The 23480-nt window shown below is 43.2% G+C and overlaps 1 protein-coding gene across 5 annotated transcripts in view; it reads right to left on the reverse strand.

The window, feature by feature from the left end:
- EBPL (EBP like) overlaps nt 1-23480 on the reverse strand; it is a 103877-nt gene that overhangs the window by 44340 nt on the left and 36057 nt on the right. Inside the window, exons 2-5 of one of the 5 annotated variants that reach the window (XM_027116349.1) lie at nt 17065-17134; nt 9334-9472; nt 9040-9109; nt 7117-7242 (exon numbers count right to left, since the gene is read on the reverse strand). In XM_027116349.1, the coding sequence (XP_026972150.1) occupies nt 9070-9109; nt 9334-9472; nt 17065-17134 (249 nt within the window). In that variant the 3' untranslated portion in view covers nt 7117-7242; nt 9040-9069. Of the gene's footprint in view, nt 1-7109; nt 7243-7493; nt 8051-9039; nt 9110-9333; nt 9473-17064; nt 17135-23480 lie in introns of those variants that run through there. The other 4 variants (XM_027116348.1, XM_027116350.1, XM_027116347.1 and 1 more) reach the window with 4 other exon arrangements.

A 23480-nucleotide genomic window follows, 5' to 3' on the forward strand; every position in this document is an offset into this window, starting at 1 on the left:
CCAATCCCACTCCTAAAGGCTCCACACACTAAAAATACCCCAGCCACCTGCTGCCCAGGCAGGCAGTAAATCACTGGCCCTCGAACACCAGAATCCAGGCCAGGCCTGGCCTGACGTGGCTGCTGGCGGCTGACACGCGCCAGATGGGGCAAGTCCACTTCTTCCCAGCCCGGCGGCCAGGGGGCCTGGGAGGAGAGTGCCCCCAGGAAGCAGAGGCACTGCTGCAGGTGCTTCCTGGGTGTAGGGTGATTGGAGGTGGGTGTGTCACAGGAGGAAACGGGGCTCCCTAGGAACGGGCAGTGGCTCCTACGGCGACAAGTATATATAGAATAAGGTCATCTCATCAAAATCCACAGATCAGCCACTCGACTGCTGTCCTATTACCCCAGGGCCACCAGATGTCACTGTTGCAGGGGGCATGAATATTTGTGGTCCCATCTCCGGACAAGCACTGGCTTTATGGAGACAGTTCAAACTGTGGGCACTCAGGGCACACCAGTGAGATCCATTTCCTGCTTCCAGTTCTTAGTGATTCGATCCCGCCCTCCCATCCCCACCCCCGGGACCAAAATCAGTCCGACGCCCAAAATGCAACCAAGAAATGCCAAAAACCTGTTCCCAGTTACTTCCAGCACAATACAGTGAATCAGAAATGAGAGGCCAAGACAGAATATTTAGTTTATTTTTAAACTAAAATGCATCATCAGCAAACACATTTGTGGGGAACAAGAAGTCATGTGCTGTCTGGAGTGTTGCTCAAATTTGAAAAAGTGGGGACCCTGAGAGCGCGTCCTCCACTTTGTCACCCCTCCCCCTAGAAAAACCAAAGCATTAAAGTTAACTGCTGCTACCTGACCACTTGGTCCAACCAGTGACAAATACTTACAGGACAATACAAAACACAAAATCAAAACAATGAAATTGAGAGCCTACTCAAGTATAATGAATAGACCTAGATGATCAGAAATGTGCTGAGGTTAAATTTTTGTTTCCATAAAATTGAATAATTTTCATAGCTTGCAGGCTTCTGGGAACATGTCTAACACTGTTGGGCTAGAAAGAGTACTTTTAAGTGAACTAGGTTCTAGTTCACTGAAAAGCTCTGTGGCCTTGAGCAGGTTATCTAACCCCTCTGAGCCTCAGTCTCCTCGTATATGAACTGGACCTGTCCAAGGCCCCTTTAAACAATATATGATTCTAGGATTCTAAGCGTGGCCTTGAGGGGCCCCTGTGTAGCTGGGAAGGTGGATGTCAAAAATAACAAAACAATACAGGGCCACTTAAGTGACACAGACAAGGGCTACGGGAATTCAGAGTCCTCCCCCTTCTGACTCCTGGGGACTGAGGGAAGGCTTCTGGAGGGGAAGGGATTAAACACCTAAAAAGTAACACTGCAGCACGCTCAGCATACTGGATCCCTCCCTTGAAGAGTTGGGAGGTGGCCAATCCAATATTTTAAGATGTCAACTTGATCTGTGTGGACATAAACAAAATAAACAATAACTGCTACCTATCAACCTCTATAAGCGCATGAATTTCTCAAGAATGGGAGCATGTTCTGTAATACTATCCGGTTGGTTTTGTGTGTACATGTACAACTGCTACTTCTTAGATGATAAATCTGGGGCAAGGGACAGAGAGGAAAGAAGAGGGGAGGTTAAAGTCCTTCTTCAAATGTTAAAAGCCTCCCCCAAATGTTAATACAAGCACAGACAAGAGCTTGAGAAATGGAAACTAAATTTGTAACAGTGGTTCTGTCTGATGATACTGGGGGTAATGATTATTTTTTTCTTTTTGCTTATCTGGATTTTCCATTTTTCAGCAACGGACATGAATCAATTGCATATTTTTTTAATGCAAATATATTCGGGACAGATAATACCTCAAACCACTATCAGTTATTAGCATCTTAATGTGAATTAATGGATATGATTTGCTTCCTGCAGTGAAGTGGCAGTGGGATATGGATTTTGTTAGGTCGGGTCTGCCACTGGAAAGGGAGAGAGGATGTAGTTTCCAAAAGCACAGTGGGCGGAGGAGGCCTGCCAGGCCCCTCCCTATTACCTCAAGGGCATTTTATTAAAAGTAAGGACAACAACAGTTAACCTTTCTCATTCATGGTTTTGCCCAATTATTCTCATTATAAATTATTTATTTTTAGATCCAAACTCCAGCTTTCCAACCAAACAAAGAAAAAAGTGCTCATGGATTTTAAGAATAATTTGAAAAAAAAAAAAGAAAACAAAGGATTCTTCTCCAAACTCTGTGCATTTTGGTTTCCATCAAGCCTTGTTTGGACAAAGTTTTATTTTACTATTTCATACTGCAGTCTGCAGATTCTTCCTGGAGCCTCAGTGCTAGCACTTCAGGAGTTGTAAAGCTGACATGATTAAATACAAGAAAACGGCATCATTTAGACTCTGATTTTAGATGGGTTATGCCGACAGTTGCCTCAACATTACCTGGAAAGGCAGAGCATGCAGAGGAAATTTCTAGTGTAAACAATACTGGGGAGTGATGGACAGTCTGAAGGAATCCAGTTACCATCCACATAAGCAATTCATAACTTATTGCAAATCATGTGATATGTTCATCCAAATATTCCTTCTATGGCTGGCTCCTCGGAAACGAATGTGATAGAAGCGGGGTGTGCGGGGGGGCGGATAGGGAAGTCAATGATTCCTAAGGTCCCAAGCAAAATTTAGACTTAAAATATATTTGAACTATCACCTCCAAGTAGCTGGAGATATCGAGGCTTGAAAAGAGGAACAATATTGAAGGCAGTGACTTATTTAATTGAATCTAAGATGCCATCAGATTATAAGATGGATTCTAGTTTTGTAAGAAAAAAACACTGCCAACTCAATTATGACACATCAACTGTAAAATACATTCTAATTTTTAAAATGTTAAAATGTGGGTGGAAAATATCTATCTTAGAGTTAATGAAATACAGCATTACCTATGTCACCTTGCCCCTACCTCCCTGTCACAGGGAGATGGGCTTCTATTCTCAGTGACCTGTTAGACTTCATATGGGGACATCAATCTTCCTTCCAACTCACTTAAGGGTTAAAACATTTAGATCTGTCCTTACGTGGCAGTAGAATGTATCTGTCCTCCAAGTTCCTGTCAGAGTCTATAATCTCCATTTCTCTCCCATCCAATACTCAGCAAAAACTCAGTTGAGAAAAAAATCATGTTTTCAGGACTGTCTGCAGGATATGCAGCCCATCCATTTTTCTCTACTCTGTTTACCCTCAGAGTGAGCCAGATCAGCAGAGAGCAAAGTACTGGAAACAACTGGGTAATCCCTCATAGAAAGGTTTTTACAGACTCTCTCTCTGGCGTCCTGCCTTCAGCCCACGTGGGGGACACTGTTGCAAACAGCCCGAGTTGTACTAAATTCTGTCGTCAAGGACATAGCGTCCTCTTCGTGAGGACCCACTGGAGACATATTTCAGGGCTTCATACCAGGAATCTTTAGAAATAAAACGTTTAAATTGAAGTATAACATATATCGACAAAAGCACACCATTCATAAAGGTACAGCTGAATGAATTATCGCAAATTGTAACAACCGCTCAAAGGGAAAAAAATAAAACATTACCAGCACCTCAGAAGCCCTTTCATGGCTTCTCCCCATCCCTCTTCCCCAGAGGCAATCTCTGTCCTGATCTTTAACATCACAGTTTTATCTGTTTTTGAACCTTACATTACAAAAACAGAATCATACAATATGTATCCTTTTAGTCTGGCTTCTTTCACTTATCACTATTTCTTTCACTTATCACTAATTCATCCATGTTGTTATGAGAAGTAGGTTGTTAATTTTCATTCCTATAATTTCCACTGTACAGTAGTCCATTGTATGTATATACCACAATTTACTCATTTAGGTTTTTTCCGGCTTGGGGTTATAATGCTGCCATTCTGGTACACATAGTAAAGCACTTCTGTGAAGTATACCTAAGAGTCAGATTGCTGGGTTTCAGGGCTTGCACACGTTCAGTTTAATTTCAAAGTAGTTTTCCACTTTACATTCCACCAGCAGTGTATGAGAATTCCAGTGGTTCCACATCTTCACCAACCCTCATAATGGTCAGTCCTTTTAGTTTTAGCCATTTTTATAGGTGTATAGCAACATCTTATTGTGGCCTTAATTATCATTTCCTAAATTGCCTTCTCTTTTGTGAAGTATTTATTCAAATATCTTGTCAACTCTTCTATTAGATTGTCTTTCTCTAATTGATTTACCCATTGGGATAGGTCTTTTGTCAATTATATGTACTACAAATATCTTCTACCTTCTGGCTTTTTTTTTTTTTTTTCTAAATTTATTTTTGGCTGCTTTGGGTTTTCCTTACTGCATGTGGGCTTTCTCTAGTTGCGGTGTGCGGGCTTCTCATTGCGGTGGCTTCTCTTGTTGTGGAGCACAGGCTCTCAGTGTGTGGGCTTCAGTAGTTTTGGCACGCAGGCTCAGTAGTCGTGGCTCGCGGGCTCTAGAGTACAGGCTCAGTAGTTGTGGCACACGGGCTCAGCTGCTCTGCAGCACGTGGAATCCTCCCAGACCAGGGATCGAACCCGTGTCCCCTGCACTGGCAGGTGGATTCTTAACCACTGCACCACCAGGGAAGTCTCTGGCTTCCTTTTTTATTCTCTTAATGGTGAATTCTGATGAGCAGAAGTACTTGATTTTAATGCAGTCAAAATTATTGCAGCTTTCTGTATCCTTTTTAAGAATATATTCTTCTACTTTTTTTTCTTCTTGAAGATTTATTGTTTGCCTTTCACATTAAAATCAATAAGCCCGTGCACCTAGAGCCTGTGCTCCGCAACAAAGAGAAGGCACTGCAACGAGAAGCCCGCGCACCACAACGAAGAGTAGCCCCCACTCGCCGGAACTAGAGAAAGCCCACATGCAGCAACAAAGACCCAACGCAGCCAAAAATGAATACATAAATTAATTAAAAAAACTAAAATCAACAATTCACCTGGAGTTGATATTGTGCATGATGTGAGGTAAGGATCAAAATTCATTTTTACCACAGGGACATGCAACTGAGCCAGCACCATTTATTGAAAAGACCATCCTTTCCCCATTGTTCTGCAGTGGCACGTTTTTCCTAAATCCAGTGTCCACATACAGGAAGGTCTGTTTCTGGACTTTCTAGTCTGTTCCATTGGTCTATCCGTCTGTTGGCTTTCTGGTGCCAATACCACATTGCCTTAATTACTGTGGCTTTATATTAAGACTTGATGTATGGTAGAGCAAGTCCTCCAGCTTTATGCTTCTACAACATTGTCTTCGCCCTCTTGGCCCTTTGCATTGCCATAAAATATCTTAAAATCAACTTGTTACCATTTAAAAAATGACAAATAGGTAAATCTGTTGGGGTTTTGATTGGGATTACATTGAATCTATAGCTCAGTTTGGGGAGAACTGACTTCTTTGCAATATTGAACCTTCCAATCCATGAACATGACATATCTCTCTACTTATTTAGGTCTTATTTAACTTCTCTCAATGTTTTATAGTTGTTTTTGTTTTCTGTGTAAGCCTTAATATCTTTCAATTTTCCCCTAAATATTAGAATGTTTTGATGCTATAGTAAATGGTATTTTTTTTCCTTTTTTTTTTTTTTTGCGGTATGCGGGCCTCTCACCAACGTGGCCTCTCCCGTTGCGGAGCACAGGCTCCGGACGCGCAGGCTCAGCAGCCATGGCTCACGGGCCCAGCCGCTCCATGGCATGTGGGATCTTCCCGGACCGGGGCACGAACCTGCGTCCCCTGCATCGGCAGGCGGACTCTCAACCACTGTGCCACCAGGGAAGCCCGTAAATGGTATTTTTAAAAATTCTCTTTTAATTGTTTATTGGCAACTGGTTTGTTTTTAATCTCATGAAAACGGAACTCTGTTACTCAGTGCTTCCCTATCTGATGTTCCATGAAACACCATCCTACTTGTTAAAGTGGTCTGCTAAATATGTTGGGAAAAGCTGAGTTAAACAAGTTAATCTAGTTTCTTCACTGCAGGACTTCTAAAGTCTTTAATGTGCTAACGTAATATTCCTCAAACTTACTTGGCCAGACTTACTCAATATTCAATGAATATCATAGTCAGGTATCATTCAGGATAAAAGCACAGAAAACAGCAACTACTCTAGGTGTTTTAAGCAGGAGGATTTAATAGAGGATGCTTATGAAAATCACTGGAGGACTCCAAGAGCAGGTGCTTGGCTCAGCTTCTAGGAATGGCTCCCAAATGTCCACAAGATGGACCCTCCCAAGGCAGGCACTGCCAGTGAGGCCACCACTGGAGCTCCTCAGCCCGCAAACCCTTTACTCCCACTGCCCCAACCACAACTGCCTCTCAGTACCCACGAGGTTGAACGCTCGATGTGCTAACGCTCCAAACCCTCACGTTTCCATAGTCATAGACATTCCCTGTCGCCACAAAACAGCAAAAGTAAAAAAGGAACAGCTGAAAACGGTCTCCATGCTTTCACCCTCCAAACCGCTCACAAGCACCTCTGAAAGGTGACAGCAATTTTGCATCCAGGACCACAACCTGCAGCTCTCTGCCGGATAAGAGGACACCTAGAAGGAGGGGGAATGCAGACTGAGCTAAGTGACAGCATCCACCACAACCAACCAAGTGCCTGGTGTATAGGCCGGGCACCCTTCTAGGCAGAGAACACATCTGTGAGCTAACAGGCTAGTAAGAAAGCCAGGTGTTGAACAAGTTAATGTGAGTACCCGCTCCCCACCTCTGACGGAAGTGCTATAGCCATCTGCCAAAACGAGTGTTTTCTGAAACATAGGGTGATCATGTCTCCCTCTTGGTACTGAAGGTAAGTGTTACATTTATGCTTCACTTCTATCAGTTACATACGACGTCACGGCATGCATTCTGCATATTAATTTTACCTTCATCTTATTGTTTCTCACTCATTTTCCCTATGTTCCTATTTCCTGATTTACTTTTTTTTTTTTTTTCCGGTACGCGGGCCTCTCACCGTTGTGGTCTCTCCCGTTGTGGAGCACAGGCTCTGGACGCGCAGGCTCAGCGGCCATGGCTCACGGGCCCAGCCGCTCTGCGGCATGTGGGATCTTCCCAGACCGGGGCACGAACCCGCGTCCCCGGCATCGCCAGGTGGACTCTCAACCACTGCGCCATCAGGGAAGCCCCCCTGATTTACTTTTTATCGTATTTTTGTAAGGTATCTTAAATCTTCCTCCTTAAAAAAGGACAGATATAAATCAATCATCTGTGTGAAACCCCAATGTTCACCCATGAGGAGTTACCCCACTCACAAATTCCTTCCACTATCATTTTTGTTGGCTTCACAAATTTGATAAAGTGCAAAACAGAAGCACTCATTTCATTCCTGGTTTCACTCTGGTAACCAGAAGACTGGAGGGAAGATCAAAGGTTGAGGCAACAACATGTTCTTTGAAATAAAAAATTAATATAACATGCTCTACAGCATTTCATGATAATTGGCTTTATTAACGTAGAACAATTAATGCTAGCCATAAAAGTATATCATTACATGTGTTATTATTACAAGTTAAAATTTATTCTCTGTTCCCTGTATTGCCATTTAACTGGAAAAAACAACAGCCAAAACTTGTCAACCTTACAGTCCATTTGAAATTGATTCAACTGAAAGCAATTAGCTTGTTCAAGAATGACAATATAAAAGAAAAGTATACACTGGAATGTATTACATTCTGGCCCAACAAACAGGTTTGATTCATTCTGGCTCATAAAGCATGCTGACGGTGTTTATGATTTTGAAAATTCACTGAAACTTTTTGCCTGAATTGAATCCTCTGTGATGCATGTTCTTGAGTTCTACCCATGACTGCCACAGTAACAGTCCTGGGATCAGAACCCAAACACCATTGAAAAATACCAGGTAGACCCAAAAGTAGAGCCAACTGTTGGTGTTGAGGTTGGGGCTTCCCATAAGCCAGTCTGGGCAGAAGGTCATCCACCCGCCATACAGTTCACACACACACAGGGTGATCTGTATGAAATGCCTGTTAGAGAGAAAGAGACAAGGGATGAAACTGCCAGCAGCATCAACAGTCTTCCACGGCAGAAAACCTCCCTGAAGTTGGACCTCAGGTTTTACGTAGAGCTCCTTTGATGGGGCAAATTGATAATTAATGAAGACCCATGCTTTCCTGGGAGAAGCAATAGTGCCTTTCCTAGAAGATTATCCTCAGAGTTAAAGAAGGTCTCTTGGGTATCCTGTCCTATTCTTCGGAAGATTTGGTGAGGTCACAACTGACCCGGTAAAGAGAGACCTGGATGTGAATCTCTCTGTGAGCCGCAATTTCACCTGTTGTAAAAGGGAGAATAATAGTCCCTTCCTCGAATAACATTGTGGAGATTAAATGAGATATGTAGATAAAGCACTGTGCCCGGCACATATTCAACAATGCGTATGTGTTAAATGTTTGAAATAATAAACAAATGGGTGCATGTAGTAAATCTACAACCACGATCATGGAGTCAAAGACATGGAAGGCACCCGGGAGAAACTGGATTCTTCCTGCCAACGCTCTATGTAAAACTGGGTGGGGGAAATTGGATTAAATGACCTTTGAGGTCTCTTTCAAATTTGAACTTTTATGATGAAGCTTTACATAAGACTTCTTCTTTGATACAAGATGGTGGAAAATGGAATGCCGTTGTGCCTACTTGACACTGTTTTAGGGAATCATCCCCAGGATAGCAATCTGTTTGTCCCAGGTCACCCCGTCCCTAAGATGGAGAGGAAGGAAAGGGAGGGAGGAAGCGGAGTTCAAAGTTCCAGGGTCTGATTGATGGATGGTTAATCTGCCATCTTTCTGTTTCGTCTCCTCACTCTTCTGCTTTCCTCATACCCTCCATAGCCTGCTTCTGGAAAGATTTCTTATTTATCTTGCATGTCTACCTCAGAATTACATGAGAGCTATTTCTTTGTGTCAAGCGGAATGGGAGTTTTCTAGAATGAGTTGGAGGGAAAGGATGCAAATATTACCTTTTGATTCTCCAAAATATTGGTGGCAAATCATCCAATGCTGTCACCACTGTGCTTGTCTATACAGCACCTAGGTTGTCAATACAATCATATTTCTCATATTTTTTTTATTTTGAATGGTCTGAGATTATCCTGGTGGCACCATGATCCTTAACTAATATCTAACAATTTTTGTTTCTAGTCTACTTTTTGTCTAACAAAGAACTCTGGTCATTATCCCCTCCAAATGTCACACTGGCATTGGGACAGCTAATGTTCCTCCTCTTTTCCGTAGGACAGGAGAAGAGCACTTACCGATAATGTTTCCCTTTGACGATGGCATAAATGAGAACCAATGCCAGAAACCCTCCCAGGACGACAGTCAGAATTTCCAAAGACACAATGGTTGGATCCAAATAAAGCCATCTTGCGTCAGCTTTGCCATATTCTTTCCCTGAAAACAAAATACATTTTGTTACTCATCTGGCAATCATTTTTATGACAGAGGAAATGACCTTTTTTTCCCCGTTAGGAGGAGATAAAAGAGTAACTACCACTCTCTCTGTAGTCTTCATTATGCCTTAGTGGAAGGCAAGAGAGGTCCTATGACGAAAATGCATTTGCCACCGGACACAAGTAATAACAACAATATCATGTTATATTTGTAAAATGATTTGCATTTTCCAAAGTGCTTTCACACGCGTGCCCTCTTCACCCTCTCCCTTTTCATCGTAAGCAGCAGAATTCTACATCAGTTTGACACAGTCAGACTTTGCAAAGATAATCTTTAATAGTTATCTTGGTAAATGCATTATAATTCCTTACGTCAAAATGTCAACATGAAGTCTGTATTAGTTAGATGTGGGAAAATTATTATTAAGGAAATGTTTATAAAAAGACACATGTTTATTAGGGATTGAAGAGGAATTGAGTGCTGGGGAGGTAGCAGGGAGGGGAGGGGAGGAGAGTAACACGGCCTGGACTACAGAATGAATCCTAAATGGACAAAGGAGCATTTCGGTCTGCTACAGGGGCAGAATTCACTAACACAGCTACCACGAAACTGTGCTGACCAGGGAGCAGGTGTGCCCTAAGAAATCTTTCCAGGCCCCGTTATCAGGATGGTTACTTCTAGGAAGCACCATGAGGTCAGATAGTCTTTTTAGTGAAGGACCAAGGGCCATGCACTAGGTGAAGTCATATTCCCCTCCCTCCCTCCCTCCTTCTCTCTTCTTTCCTTCCTTCTTTCTTTCTCTCTCTCCTTCCTCCCCACCTCCCCCCCAACCTCTTTCTCTCTGTCTCTCTTTCCTTTTTACTTTAACAAAGTAATACGTGCTGGTCCTAAGATCTCAAATAAACAGAGGAAAAAAAACCCCAAAACCCTCTTCTCTCCCTTTAACTACTGTTCTCACATTACTTAGAAAAGGTATGAATGGTCAAAAATTAGCTGCGTGATCTGATTGGTCTGAGCAGCACAAAGCAATAGTCTCTTTTTTTTTACATCTTTATTGGAGTATAATTGCTTTACAATGGTGTGTTAGTTTCTGCTTTATAACAAAGTGAATCAGTTATACATATACATATGTTCCCATACCTCTTCCCTCTTGCATCTCCCTCCCTCCCACCCTCCCTATCCCACCCGCTAGGTGGTCACAAAGCACCGAGCTGATCTCCCTGTGCTATGCAGCTGCTTCTCACTAGCTATCTACTTTACGTTTGGTAGTGTATATATGTCCATGCCACTCTCTCGCCTTGTCACAGCTTACCCTTCCCCCTCCAACATAAGTGTCCATCATTGGATGAACGGATAAAGAAGATGTGGCACATATATACAATGGAATATTACTCAGCCATAAAAAGAAGCAATAGTCTCTTAATGGTTAGAGTTAGGATCCCTCCAGGGCCAGGGACAAAGGGTTCCCATGAAAGGCTGTCCCCAGAGAAAGGACACGCCAGTAAACATGATTAGCTATTTAATGAGATAACACACAGACACACGCTGAGCGGAGATTCTGTGAAAGGCCAGACGCAACTGGCAGACAAGGCAGAGCCGTCCAGCCTGTCCTTAGCCGACTGCCTGCCATGACCTAACTGGAAAACATCATAGTGAAAGTAAAAGTTTTCCCTATAAATTTAAACATAGATACAAGGCTTCCCTCGTGGCTCAGTGGGTAAGAATCTGTCTGCCAATGCAGGGGACACAGGCTCGAGCCCTGGTCTGGGAAGATCCCACATGCTGTGGAGCAACTAAGCCCGTGTGCCACAACTACTGAGCCTGCGCTCTAGACCCTGCAAGCCACAACTACTGAGCCTGCACGCCACAACTACTGAAGTCCACGTGCCTAGAGTCCATGCTCCGCAACAAGAGAAGCCACCGCAATGAGAAGCCCACGCACCGCAGCGAAGAGTAGCCCCCACTCGCTGCAACCAGAGAAAGCCCGGGCACAGCAACAAAGACCCAATGCAGTCAAAAATAAATAAATAAAATAAATTAAATTAATAAAAAAAACCCACATAGATACAATAGGTGAAATATACTATCTAGTGTAGCCAAAATCTAAGAAAATATCACAAGTAAAAGGTCAATGCTTTAGGAGCTAAGAGATTAGTGGGTGTTTAGACATTCACAAAAATAACCCCATTCATTCATTCTTTTTTTAAAAAAATTTTGATTTATTTATTTTTTGGCCACGTGGCATGTGAGATCTTAGTTCCCTGACCAGGGATCGAACCCATGCCCCCTGCATTAGAAGTACAGGGTCTAACCACTGGACCTCCAGGGAAGTCCCCTTCATTCATTCTTTAATTCAACAATTTTTTTGTAGCGTATAGACGCCTCTATGCTAGGTCTCAAGAATGCAGCAGCGACCAGGACACAAAGTCTGCTGCTGGTGGTTCATACTGTAGCGAGCTCAAACCATGTAATAAGTGACGGGGACAGAGAATAGGGACATGGAGAAAAGGCACTGCACAAGCTAGGAGATGAGGTGTTCTGATCGCTTCCTCTTCACCCTACATGCGAGGGAAGGGTTCCCGCCCTGGGCTTATGCGGTGGCTTCACACACAACAGGTGACACTGGGCAGATGATGTCAGGTGACACTGGGCAGATGATGGCCGTTCCTTAGTCACAGAACACTCGCAGGTTCGGGGAGAAGCACACTGTGCCGCATGGGGCTGCGCTAGGAACTGGAGTGAAAGAGGAGGGACTGTGGGAGGTGGGCTCTGCAGTAACACCAGGGCGGGTGACCCCCGGTCCCCGCGGCAGGATGTGATAGGATTGTCTGAGTAATTCTGAGGGCTGGCAGGGAACTGAAGCCGGCTCCTCAGGGGTATGCAGGCACCGTGCTGGTTCCGGAGACCAGGAGGGCTGCTTGTCTAGGGACCTGACATGAGGAAGCAGGGTGCAGAGGGGCCTGGCACTTACGACATCTGAGGCCCTCTGGATTTTACCAGACGTCAAGGCACACATAATCTGGGATCTTAACCTCAGGCCTTTCTCTTAGTCACGTACCTTCCACAGTGTCGGAAATCAAGGCTTTGGATTGGGATGAAGGTGAGGATGACCAGCAGGCAAGATCAGCGGGCAGCCCATCCTGATTTCTGTCCTGAAGGGCACCTGGTCCAGTCTCAAGGGCCAGTTGGATGAGGGTGTCATATAACAGGATCCCCGTGTGGCCTGTCAATTGCTCCCCCTTGGGGAAGTGTGTGACGATATGTATGAACTGAAACACAGCTCCCATCCCCTAAACCAAAAGGTCTCTTCTAAATTACAGAAATAAAGCACATTTGCACGAAAAAAAAAATCTCAGGGCTTACATCACAAGAGGCGAGCCTTGAACTGGGGGAGGGAGAGGGTATCTCGGGGAGGAGTTTGAGCAAAGGCCTGGGGCTGAGAGCGCTCGGTGTGTCTGAAACTGCAGGAAATTCAGCAAAGCTGAAGGAGACAGCGTGTGTGTGTGTAACTGAAAGTGGGGGGAAGGGGGGTGGGGACAGGCACTGGAAGCAGGCCCTGCTATCTGCTGGCCCCAGTGGATCAAGCCTCTCACATCTCCTCATCTACTGCTTAACCTTGACCAACTCTTTGCAGGTTAAACACCTACAACAGCGAAAGGGCAAACAGAGCATTAATAAACCTAATGATGTGATCCTCATCCTTTATTTTGTGACTGACTGCCAGGCTCAGGAAGAGGTTTAGAGGGAAAGATGCACACGAAGGGCTGGAGGTTTCCAGTAGCCAAGCCACGGCTGTGCCCTTTGCCACAGAGTGGAGATTAGGGGCACAACTCTTCTTGACCAAACTCAAGGCAGCCTCCTCCAAGCCCTCTTCTCCAAAAGGTCTCGACCTTGGGCTCTGTGCTTGGCCCACTTAGTCCAGTTTCAACAAGAATCCTGCTGCGTAAGTTTAGTGAAAATCCTTCACTCTTGGTATCTGATCACTCCACCCAACCCCCAGTTTTATTGAGATATTACTGACATACAGCACTGTGTAAGTTTAAGGTATACGGCATAATGAATTGACTTACATATATTGTGAAATGATTACCACAATAAGTTTAATGACATCCATCATGTCATATAGATACAAAAAAAAAGAAAAAGAAAAAATGTTTTTTTCCTTGTGGTGAGAACTCTTAGGATTTATTCTCTTAACAACTTTCAAATATGCCATACAGTAGTGTTAATTATGTGGTACATTACATCCCTAGTACTTATTTATCATAGAACTAGAAGTTTGTACCTTTTTTTAAAAAATAAATTTATTTATTTTTCTATTTATTTTTGGCTGCGTTGGGTCTTCGTTGCTGCGTGCGGGCTTTCTCTAGTTGCGGCGAGTGGGGGCTACTCTCTGTTGCGGTACATGGGCTTCTCATTGCGGTGGCTTCTCTTGTTGTGGAGCACAGGCTCTAGGCACACGGGCCTCACTAGTTGTGGCACGCGGGCCTCACTAGTTGTGGCTCGTGGGCTTAGTTGCTCTGCAGCATGTGGGATCTTCCCAGACCAGGGCTCGAACCTGTGTCCCCGGCACTGGCAGGCAGATTCTTAACCACTGTACCACCAGGGAAGTCCAGAAGTTTGTACCTTTTGAACATCTTCATCCAATTCCCCCACTCCACAGTCCTTGCCTCTGGTAACCACAAATCCGATCTCTTTTTCTATGAGATTGGGTTGTTTGCGTTTTAGATTCCACATATGAGATATTACAGTTTTTGTTTTTTTCTGTCTAGCTTATTTCACTTAGCATAATGTCTGCAAGGCCCATCCATGCTGTCACAAATGGCAGGATTTCCTTCTTTTTATGGCTGAATAATATTCCACTGTATATATACACCACAACTTATTTATCCACTCCTCTGTCAATGGACACTTAGGCTGTTTCCATGTCTTGGCTATTGTAGATACTGCTGTTACGAACATGGAGTGTAGATAATCTTGATATCTGATCAAATTCCTCATCTCCCACCCTCTGTATCTTAATACCCTGGTGTGCCTTCAGCAAGGATCCTGTTGAGTCAGTCTATCAAGAGTCCCGCAGCCTTGATGTTTCTTCTCAGTAATTTTCCATCCACTGACCCCAACCCTGCTCCTTGCCTATGACTCTCCACCTGTCCTTGTATTTAGAGTTGAGCCCAATCTCTCTCCCATTGCCATAGTCCCTCTTGAATAAAGTCTTCCTCACCATCTTTAACAAGTTCTACAACCTGCTGAATCAAAGGACAGTCCACAGATCAATATTTGGGAGGCCCTACCCCAGACCCTCTGAATAAGAATCTGCATTTTAACAAGAACCCCAAGCAATCTGTGTACTTTAAAGTCCAAGAAGCACTACTTGACATTATCTACTAGATTTTCACTTTCACACTAATAAAGGGTACCTCCATTAAATGAATTTTCACTTTTTTTAAAAAATTAATTAATTAATTAATTTTTGGCTGCGTTGGGTCTTCGTTGCTGCACGCAGGCTTTCTTTTTAGTTGCAGCGAGTGGGAGCTACTCTTCGTTGCGGTGCACAGGCCTCTCATTAAGGTGGCTTCTCTTGTTGTGGAGCACGGGCTCTCGGTGTGCGGGCTTCAGTAGTTGTGGCACATGGGCTCAGTAGTTGTGGCTCGTGAGCTCTAGAGTGCAGGCTGAGTAGTTGTGGCGCACGGGCTTAGCTGCTCCGAGGCATGTGGGATCCTCCCGGACCAGGGCTCGAACCCGTGTCCCCTGCATTGGCAAGAGGATTCTTAACCACCGCGCCACCAGGGAAGCCCGAGTTTTCATTTTTTGAAGGTGAAAATGTAGACTGAAGATGACTGATAAAGATCGAATTAGATATTTGCATTTCACGGGACTGAGCCAAATCTGGGCTGTCTGCTTTCTCTGAGGCTGAGCAGGGCAGCCGGGGTAGGAGGACAGTGACTTGAGCTGGAATTCTCAACCCCAGACTTCCCTAGCAATTCTCAAGCACAGTTTAATCTGGCAGACTCGCCAGAAAGCTGCACAGCTGCATATTCCTTAGCCCGTGGAACTGAGCGGGTGGCCTCAAGATGTGGGACTCAGGGCTTCCCTGGTGGCGCAGTGGTTGAGAGTCTGCCTGCCGATGCAGGGGACACAGGTTTGTGCCCCAGTCCGGGAAGATCCCACATGCCGCGAAGCGGCTGGGCCGGTGAGCCATGGCCGCTGAGCCTGTGCGTCCGGAGCCTGTGCTCCGCAACGGGAGAGGCCACAACAGTGAGAGGCCCGTGTACCGAAAAAAGAAAAAAAAAAGATGTGGGACTCAGGCACCCTGAGCTACCATGGCTAGGACCTGACGGACATCAAAGATAACATGGGTTTTGCTTTGGGAAGCACTAATTGTGGCTGACTCAATTCTCTAGAAGAGTTTTACAATACTAGTGGTGAACAGGAGTCCAGATCCTGGCTTGAGGACACGATTTCAGAATTGTGGGAGAAATGAGATAAACAATGCAGATTTTCAGATGCAAAATCTGAAAGAAGTTATCCTGCACAAGGCAGCTCTATAATAGTGGCAAAGAACCCAGTTGCTGCACAGCTCATTTATTTGTCAGTACTGACACAGCACATTGGAGGTAGTTGATACTGACTGACTGAATGTTGATTGATTTACAGCAACATGACGAAGATAGGGAAAACTAGTTAATATCTCTGCAGAGCAGGAAGATTTCTGGAAATTATCTACAAGACCATATATATATACATATATATGTATATATATGAAAGTTAATAATAAAAATATGGAAAACACCCAGTTTAAATACTGCAAACTCCTCAATCTGCACTCACTATAAACATTTGAAATTATAGGGCTTCCCTGGTGGTGCAGTGGTTAAGAATCCGCCTGCCAATGCAGGGTGACACGGGTTCGAGCCCTGGTTGGGGAATATCCCACATGCTGCGGAGCAACTAAGCCTGTGCACCACAACTACTGAGCCTGTGCTTTAGAGCCTGCGAGCCACAACTACTGAGCCCGCGAGCCACAACTACTGAAGCCCGCACACCTAGAGTCCGTGCTCCGCGACAAAAGAAGCCACTGCCATTAGAAGCCGGCGCACTGCAATGAAGAGTGGCACCTGCTTGCCACAACTAGAGAAAGCCCATGCACAGCAACGAAGACCCAGTGCAGCCAAAAATAAATAAATTAAATAAATAAATAAAAACAGAAATTTGAAATTATAACTTTATTGAGATATAATTCACATGCCAGACCTGTGTTTTTAAATCTGTTTAAAGTGTATAATTCAACAAGTTTTAGTATATTCTCAGATTTGAATCACCACAAATCATGTAATTTTATAATGTTTCTACCCCGAAAAAGAAACTTGTACCCATTATCAGTCACTCCCCATTTCTGGCCTATGATCCCGCCCCCTCCCCACACACCCAGGCAACCACTAATCTATAATTTTTCTCTATAGATTTGCCTAACCTGGACATTTCATGTAAATAGAATCATACAGCATGGGTACAGGTACTCATTTAATTGACAGCCATACTTGCAATTAATCCCTCAAACATGGCAAATGCAAACGTTTTAAATTACTTACACAATGAAGCGATCAAGGCATCAGAATCTGTGATGTTTCCTACCAAAGACAAGTAGACAAAAGGGCCTTCCTAGAGAGAAGAAAACGAAAACATGTTCTAATTTAGCATCACAACCACAGGATGGTACCACAGTGTGGCCAGCGTCCCCTGCCCTGCCCCACACCACACAGTCCCGGTGTGCGTGCGTGGGTTCCTGGAGCCTGGCTCCCTGAACTTGGAAATGGATATGTCCAAAGGGAATGTTTATATATAATAAATGTCAGTTTTCAATGATTGGCATTATAAAATCAGAGGTGTGCCCTGATGGGGAAAATATAAGTTGAAGATTTTGCACAAGAAAAGAGCTTAAATGGTACATTAAATAAGCTAAACTCTGGATTAATCCAGGGACTTTACACCGTTGAGAAGTACCTCACAGTACTTCATTTTGTCTCACCTCAAAAAAATCCAAGATCTCTCTTAACAAAAGTGGCATTCAAATATCTATATCAGAGCCGAACTAGTTCTTTTTCCTGCACAAGGGCAAATTTAGGAAAATTAGAAATGCTTACAGGCTATATTTAAAATTTAAGGTAATGAAATAGCTGCAATTATACTTTGAACAAATTTTGTTCCTGGTCAATACAACCCTTCTCATTTCTTTTTACCAAAACAATCACTTATGTGACATCAAAATTGTGTCTCCGCCTAATCCCCGAGGTCACTTCTAGTACAACTTCCCAGAGGCAACCACATTTAACCACTTCTGTCTGTAGTTCTGGCAACCATTTTCATAACATGTAATATACTTATATTACTATTTCTTTAGACATTATCAACTGACAGCCCAGCCTGAAAAATTACAGTATAATTTGTTCTGTTTCCCGCTGTTCCCCTTCCCCTTCCCTTCTTCCAATTTTTGATAGTAGGGGAGGAAAAACTTCCTTCTACCCTCTTAGGTTCTGTAGCTGGCCTAAGAATTAACCGACATAAACAGATTAAAAAGAAAAGCATACATATCATATTTAATATTTTTACATGTACATGGGAGTCTTTGAAGGGAAAATGAAGACCTGAATAAGCTGTTAGGCCCCAAAACTTATATGCCTTTTTACACAAAGAACAATAAACTGCAGGGATGTGACAAGACCAAGGGGCTTGAGCTGAGGACAGTAAATTGTGAGAAGGTGACTAGGAGATACATGGGGAGAAAGTAATGGAAGACAAGGGTTATTTTGGTAGGTTTATTTGTACAGGACCACTTCAGCATTGACACCCAGTCCCCAGTGATAAGAATGTTCTTTTCTTCCTGGTAAAGGGAGGGCACCTTTCTCATGGGAAGTTCAAAGGCCTGATTTTAGGTAGAAAGAGGGAGGTCAGAGAGCCCTTCCTGCATCTACAGTTTCTCAATTGCCTTCAGTTCAAAATAATCAATATGCCAAAGGGGTATATTTTGGAGTAGCATATTCTGAATCCCTTTAATAGCTATATGAATTCTCTTTTTTTAAAAAAAAATTATTTATTTATTTATTTTGGCTGTGCTGGGTCTTAGTTGTGGCATGCAGGATCTTTAGTTGTGGCATGCGAACTCTTAGTTGTGGCATGAGGGATCTAGTTCCCTGACCAGGGACTGAACCCGGGCCCCCTGCATTGGGAGCTTGGAGTCTTACCCACTGGACCACCAGGGAAGTCCCTATATGAATTCTCTTTAATTTTTCTATTAGTTATCCAAATGTGTAACTTATGTAGTAAACTTTGGGGAATTCCCTGGCGGTCCAGTGCTTAGGACTCCTCGCTTTCACTGCCGAGGATGTGGGTTCAGTCCCTGGTCAGGGAACTAAGATCCTGCAAGGCGCTTGGTGTGGCCAAAAAACAAAAAAAAAGTAAAACTTAAAGCCTCAGCTTACCCACTCATCAATATTGTGCAGTATTTGGACTTCTTACGATATCAGACAAGCATGAGAACACCCACCATCCTCTCTCCCTCTCCTCCCCATTTCCAACTCTCAACCTCTGTCCACTTTGCTTGTATGTTGTTGAAATTGACTGCCTTTCCATTCAATCAACAGCATTTACAATATGGTGATTATGTAAATAGTGTTCACTGCAATGGGCCACAACTTCTTCCTCTACAAACCCAGTATTTTTGTCACTTAAGAAGAATGTGGCAAATGGACTATTTTTTCTTACACTCATACATTTCTCAAAATCAGGCTACATTTTATTTTATTCGTTTCATGCTACAGTTTAGTTTGCTTCATATCTGGGCCATGACTTTGTTATATTTTTGTTTATGCTACAGTTTGTAATTGCCTTTCTTTTTCTCTAATTGAGAGAAGAAACCTGACTTTCTCCCCATCTCATTAATACATCTTCCAGCTTTTTATCCATTCCAATCTTTGCTGAACAGAGGCTTTGAAACTGGTTTATTTTCTCTTTTCTTGACATTCTGTAAGTTACTTAATTGGTAAGTGTGGTTTATTTCAGAGCATATGTAAAAATTATATTCCTTAAAGGAGATTTTAAAAAATTACATGTGAGATAAACAATGTTTTTAAACAAGAAGTACTCCCCATCCACTCTGCAACTCCTTATTTTCACCAATTGATCTTTTCTTTTTCTTTTTTTTTTTTTGCAGTACGCCGGCCTCTCACTGCTGTGGCCTCTCTCGTTGCGGAGCACAGGCTCTGGACACAGAGGCTCAGCGGCCATGGCTCACGGGCCCAGCCGCTCCGCGGCATGTGGGACCCTCCCGGACCGGGGCACGAACCCACGTCCCCTGCATCAGCAGGCGGACTCTCAACCACTGTGCCACCAGGGAAGCCCATGATCTTTTTATTTTTAGCAGAGCCATAGGAAATCCACGCCACTTCCCTGGCGTGACCTGGGAACTTTCTAGACAAAACACATCCACTGACTGGCCAGTAGGGGCCACAAGACTGAGCTGAATTTGATCCTCTCTAGGCCTCAGTACATCTATCTGTGAGATGAAGGACTTCCCAAAATTAGATTGTTGATCTCATCCTAAAACTAGATGTGACTTCCACTAGCAGCCTCTTCAACTGGGGCCATCAGCAAACATGGACACAGACGTCCAGTCTAGAATCTTTCCTCAGAAGCAATTCCCTGGGTAAGAGCAGCATGGAAACCTGGAATCTATAACATGCAGGGACCCAGGAGTGTATACCAAATTTGTTCCCTTTTATATCTACCTGTTGGAGTTCTACTCCTTTTTCAAATCCCAGCTCAAACCCTCCTTTTTCCAAGAAACCTTCCCAAACTTCCTGGTAAAAATTAATTTCTCCCTCTCCCTTGTTACTAAATTTGTATTTCTGTAATCAACTGTCTGCTGGTGGTGGATCTCCAGTGCCCATTAGATCATACATCTTGGGGGCCTGGGATGTTGTCTTCTCTGTCTTAGAATCCTCAAGAACCCAGGGTGATATTTTGTGTCTGCTAACCTTGATTTAATGACAAGTCCATGTAATGAATTACTTAGAAAGAAAGGTGCCCTGTGGGGCTTTTAGAAGGCACTATATATTTCTTATTGTATTACTACTCTAAGTGTAAAGGCAGTATAGCATATAAAGTATAATGAACATATCCACCCTCCAAATGCTGATCAGATGTTACCTCCTCCAGGAAACAAGCCTTCACTAATTCTCTTGATAGGAGGTAGATGTCTTTCCTGAACAGAATCCTGCTTATTTGTCTCCTCCTCAAAACCATCAGTTCTTTAGGGTAAGTCTTTGCCTTTGTCTCTGTATTCCAGATGCCTGATAGATGGGACATGCTAATAAATGCTTACTAAAAGAATAAGAAATAAAAGGAAGGGTGGAGGGAATGAGTTAAAAGAAAAAACAAAACACAAACCCAATTTAATTAGAAAATGGGCAAAAGAAATGAAGAGACATTTCACCAAAGAGAATATACAGGTAACAAATAAACATATGAAAAGGTGTTCAACATTGCTAGCCATCAGGGAAATGCCAATTAAAACCACAATGAGAGTACTTCCCTGGTGGCGCAGTGGTTAAGAATCTGCCTGCCAATGCAGGGGACATGGGTTTGAGCCCTGGTCTGGGAAGATCCCACATGCCGCGGAGCAACTAAGCCTATGCGCCACAAGTACTGAGCTGCGCTCTAGAGCCCGCAAGCCACATCTACAGAGCCCGCATGCCACAACTACTGAAGCCCACATGCCTAGAGCCCGTGCTCCATGACAAGAGAAGCAACCACAACGAAGAGTAGCCCCCACTCGCTGCAACTAGAAAAAGCCCGCACACAGCAACATAGACCCAAAACAGCCAAAAATAAATAAATAAGCCACAATGAGATATTACTATCTATCTGTCAGAATGTCTAAAATAAAAAATAGTGGCAGTACCAAATGCTGATGAGGATGTGGAGAAAATGGATCACTCATACATTTCTGGTGGGATGAAAACGGAACAGCCTCCCTGGAAAACCTGAGTTTGGCAGGTTCTTAAAACTAACATGCAATTACCATATGATCTAGCAATTGCACTCGGGCATTTATCCCAGAAAAATAAAAACTTATGTTCACACAAAAACATGTACACAAATGTTGACAGCAGCTTTTTTGGTAATAGCTAAAAACCAAATGTACTTCAAAAGGTATATGGTTAAATAGACCACGGTACATTTATACTTTGGACTACTCCCCAGCAATTAGAAAGAACCAGCTACTGACACACTCAGTACCTTGGATGGCTCTCCAGGGAATCATGCTGAGTGAAAAAGTCAACCCCGAAAGGTTACATACTCTATAATTCCATTTATATAACACTTTTTGGAATGATAAATTTTAGAAACGGAGGACATATTAGTGGTTTCCAGGGTTAAGGGGTGGAGGGAGGGGAAGTGCAGGTAGTTACAAAAGAAAAACACTAGGGATCTTCATGGTGTTGGAACTGTTCGGTATCTGACTGCTGTGGTTGAATACACCAGCCTACCTGGTACAATGGTGTAGAACTTAACACACACACACACACACACACACACAAGTGCAAGCACAACTAAGGAAATCTGATTAAGGTCAGTGGATTGTCAATGTCAGTGTCCTGGCTGTGATATTATACTACAGTTTTGAAAAACATTACCGTTGGAGGAAACTGGACAAAGTGCACAAGGGATCTCTGTTATTTTTTAACAACTGTACATCAATCTCTAAATTGACCATAAAGTCAATTATTTCTAAAAAAAATTATTAAAAAACCCAGACAGGTAGAAAGAGAGACATGGAAGAAAGAGTAACATTACTAATTAATAACATTAAACAAAATCGTCAGGACTTTTTTTTTTTAGAGTAAGCTGGGCCCTGGCCTCAGACAGCTTGTTATCTAGTTGTGTTACACTGACATTCTGCTCAATAATGATTGGAGGAAGAGGAGGGAGCAGTGTCTGGGACAGTAAGGGAAGACTTCCAGGAGGAAGCGGGCCTCTAGGCCTGTGTACAAGCTGCTCTTCCACCTAGAGTACACGTGCCTGGCTTTCCACCCACCCCCAAAAAGTATGTAAATATTATGGATTTTAAAAATCACGGTAAAATATACATAACATAAAATTTACCACTTTACCCATTTTAAGTTTTAAGTATTCAATTCAGTGATATTAAGTACATTCACACTGTTGTGCAACCGTCACCGTCATCCATCTCCAGAACTTTTTCATCTTCCCAAACTGAAACTCTGTCCCCATTAAACAATAACTTCCCACTCCGTCTTCCCCCCAGCCGCCGGTGGCCACCATTCTATCTCTGCCTCTAGGACTCTGACTACTCTAGGTACCTCATTTATCTTTTGTGTCTGACATTTGACTTAGGATAATATCCTCGAGGTACATCCATGTGGTAGTATGTGTCACAACTTCATGTCTTTTTCAGACTGAATAATATTCTATTGTATGTATACACCACACTTTGTTTATCTATTCATCGGCTGATGAACATCTAGGTAGGTTGTTTCTACCTTTCGGCTACCATGAATAAGCTGCTATGAATACTGATGTGCAAGTATTCGTTTGAGTCCCTAGTTTCAGTTCCTTTGGGTATTTAGGTAGAAGTGGAATTGCTGGATTATATTTAAAAATTTTTTTTTAAATTTTTTGTGTATTTTATTTGTTTTTTGGCCACGCGGCATTTGGGATCTTATTTCCCCGACCAGGGATCGAACCCGTGCCCCCTGCATCGGAAGCGTGGAGTCTTAACCACTGGACTGTCAGGGAAGTTCCTGTTTTACTTTTTGAGGAACCCTCATGCTATCTTCCACAGTGGCTGTACCGTTTTGCATTCCCAACAGCAGTACACCAGAGTTCCAAATTTCTCCACATCCTTGCCAACACTCGTTATTTTCCTTTGCTGTTGCTGTTTTTCACAATAGACATCCTAATGGGTGTAAAGTGGTATCTCATTGTG

This window comes from Aethalodelphis obliquidens, unplaced genomic scaffold (assembly GCF_003676395.1).
Source record: "Aethalodelphis obliquidens isolate GAN/ISIS:26980383/991018 unplaced genomic scaffold, ASM367639v1 scaffold16, whole genome shotgun sequence".
Lineage (NCBI taxonomy): Eukaryota > Metazoa > Chordata > Mammalia > Artiodactyla > Delphinidae > Aethalodelphis > Aethalodelphis obliquidens.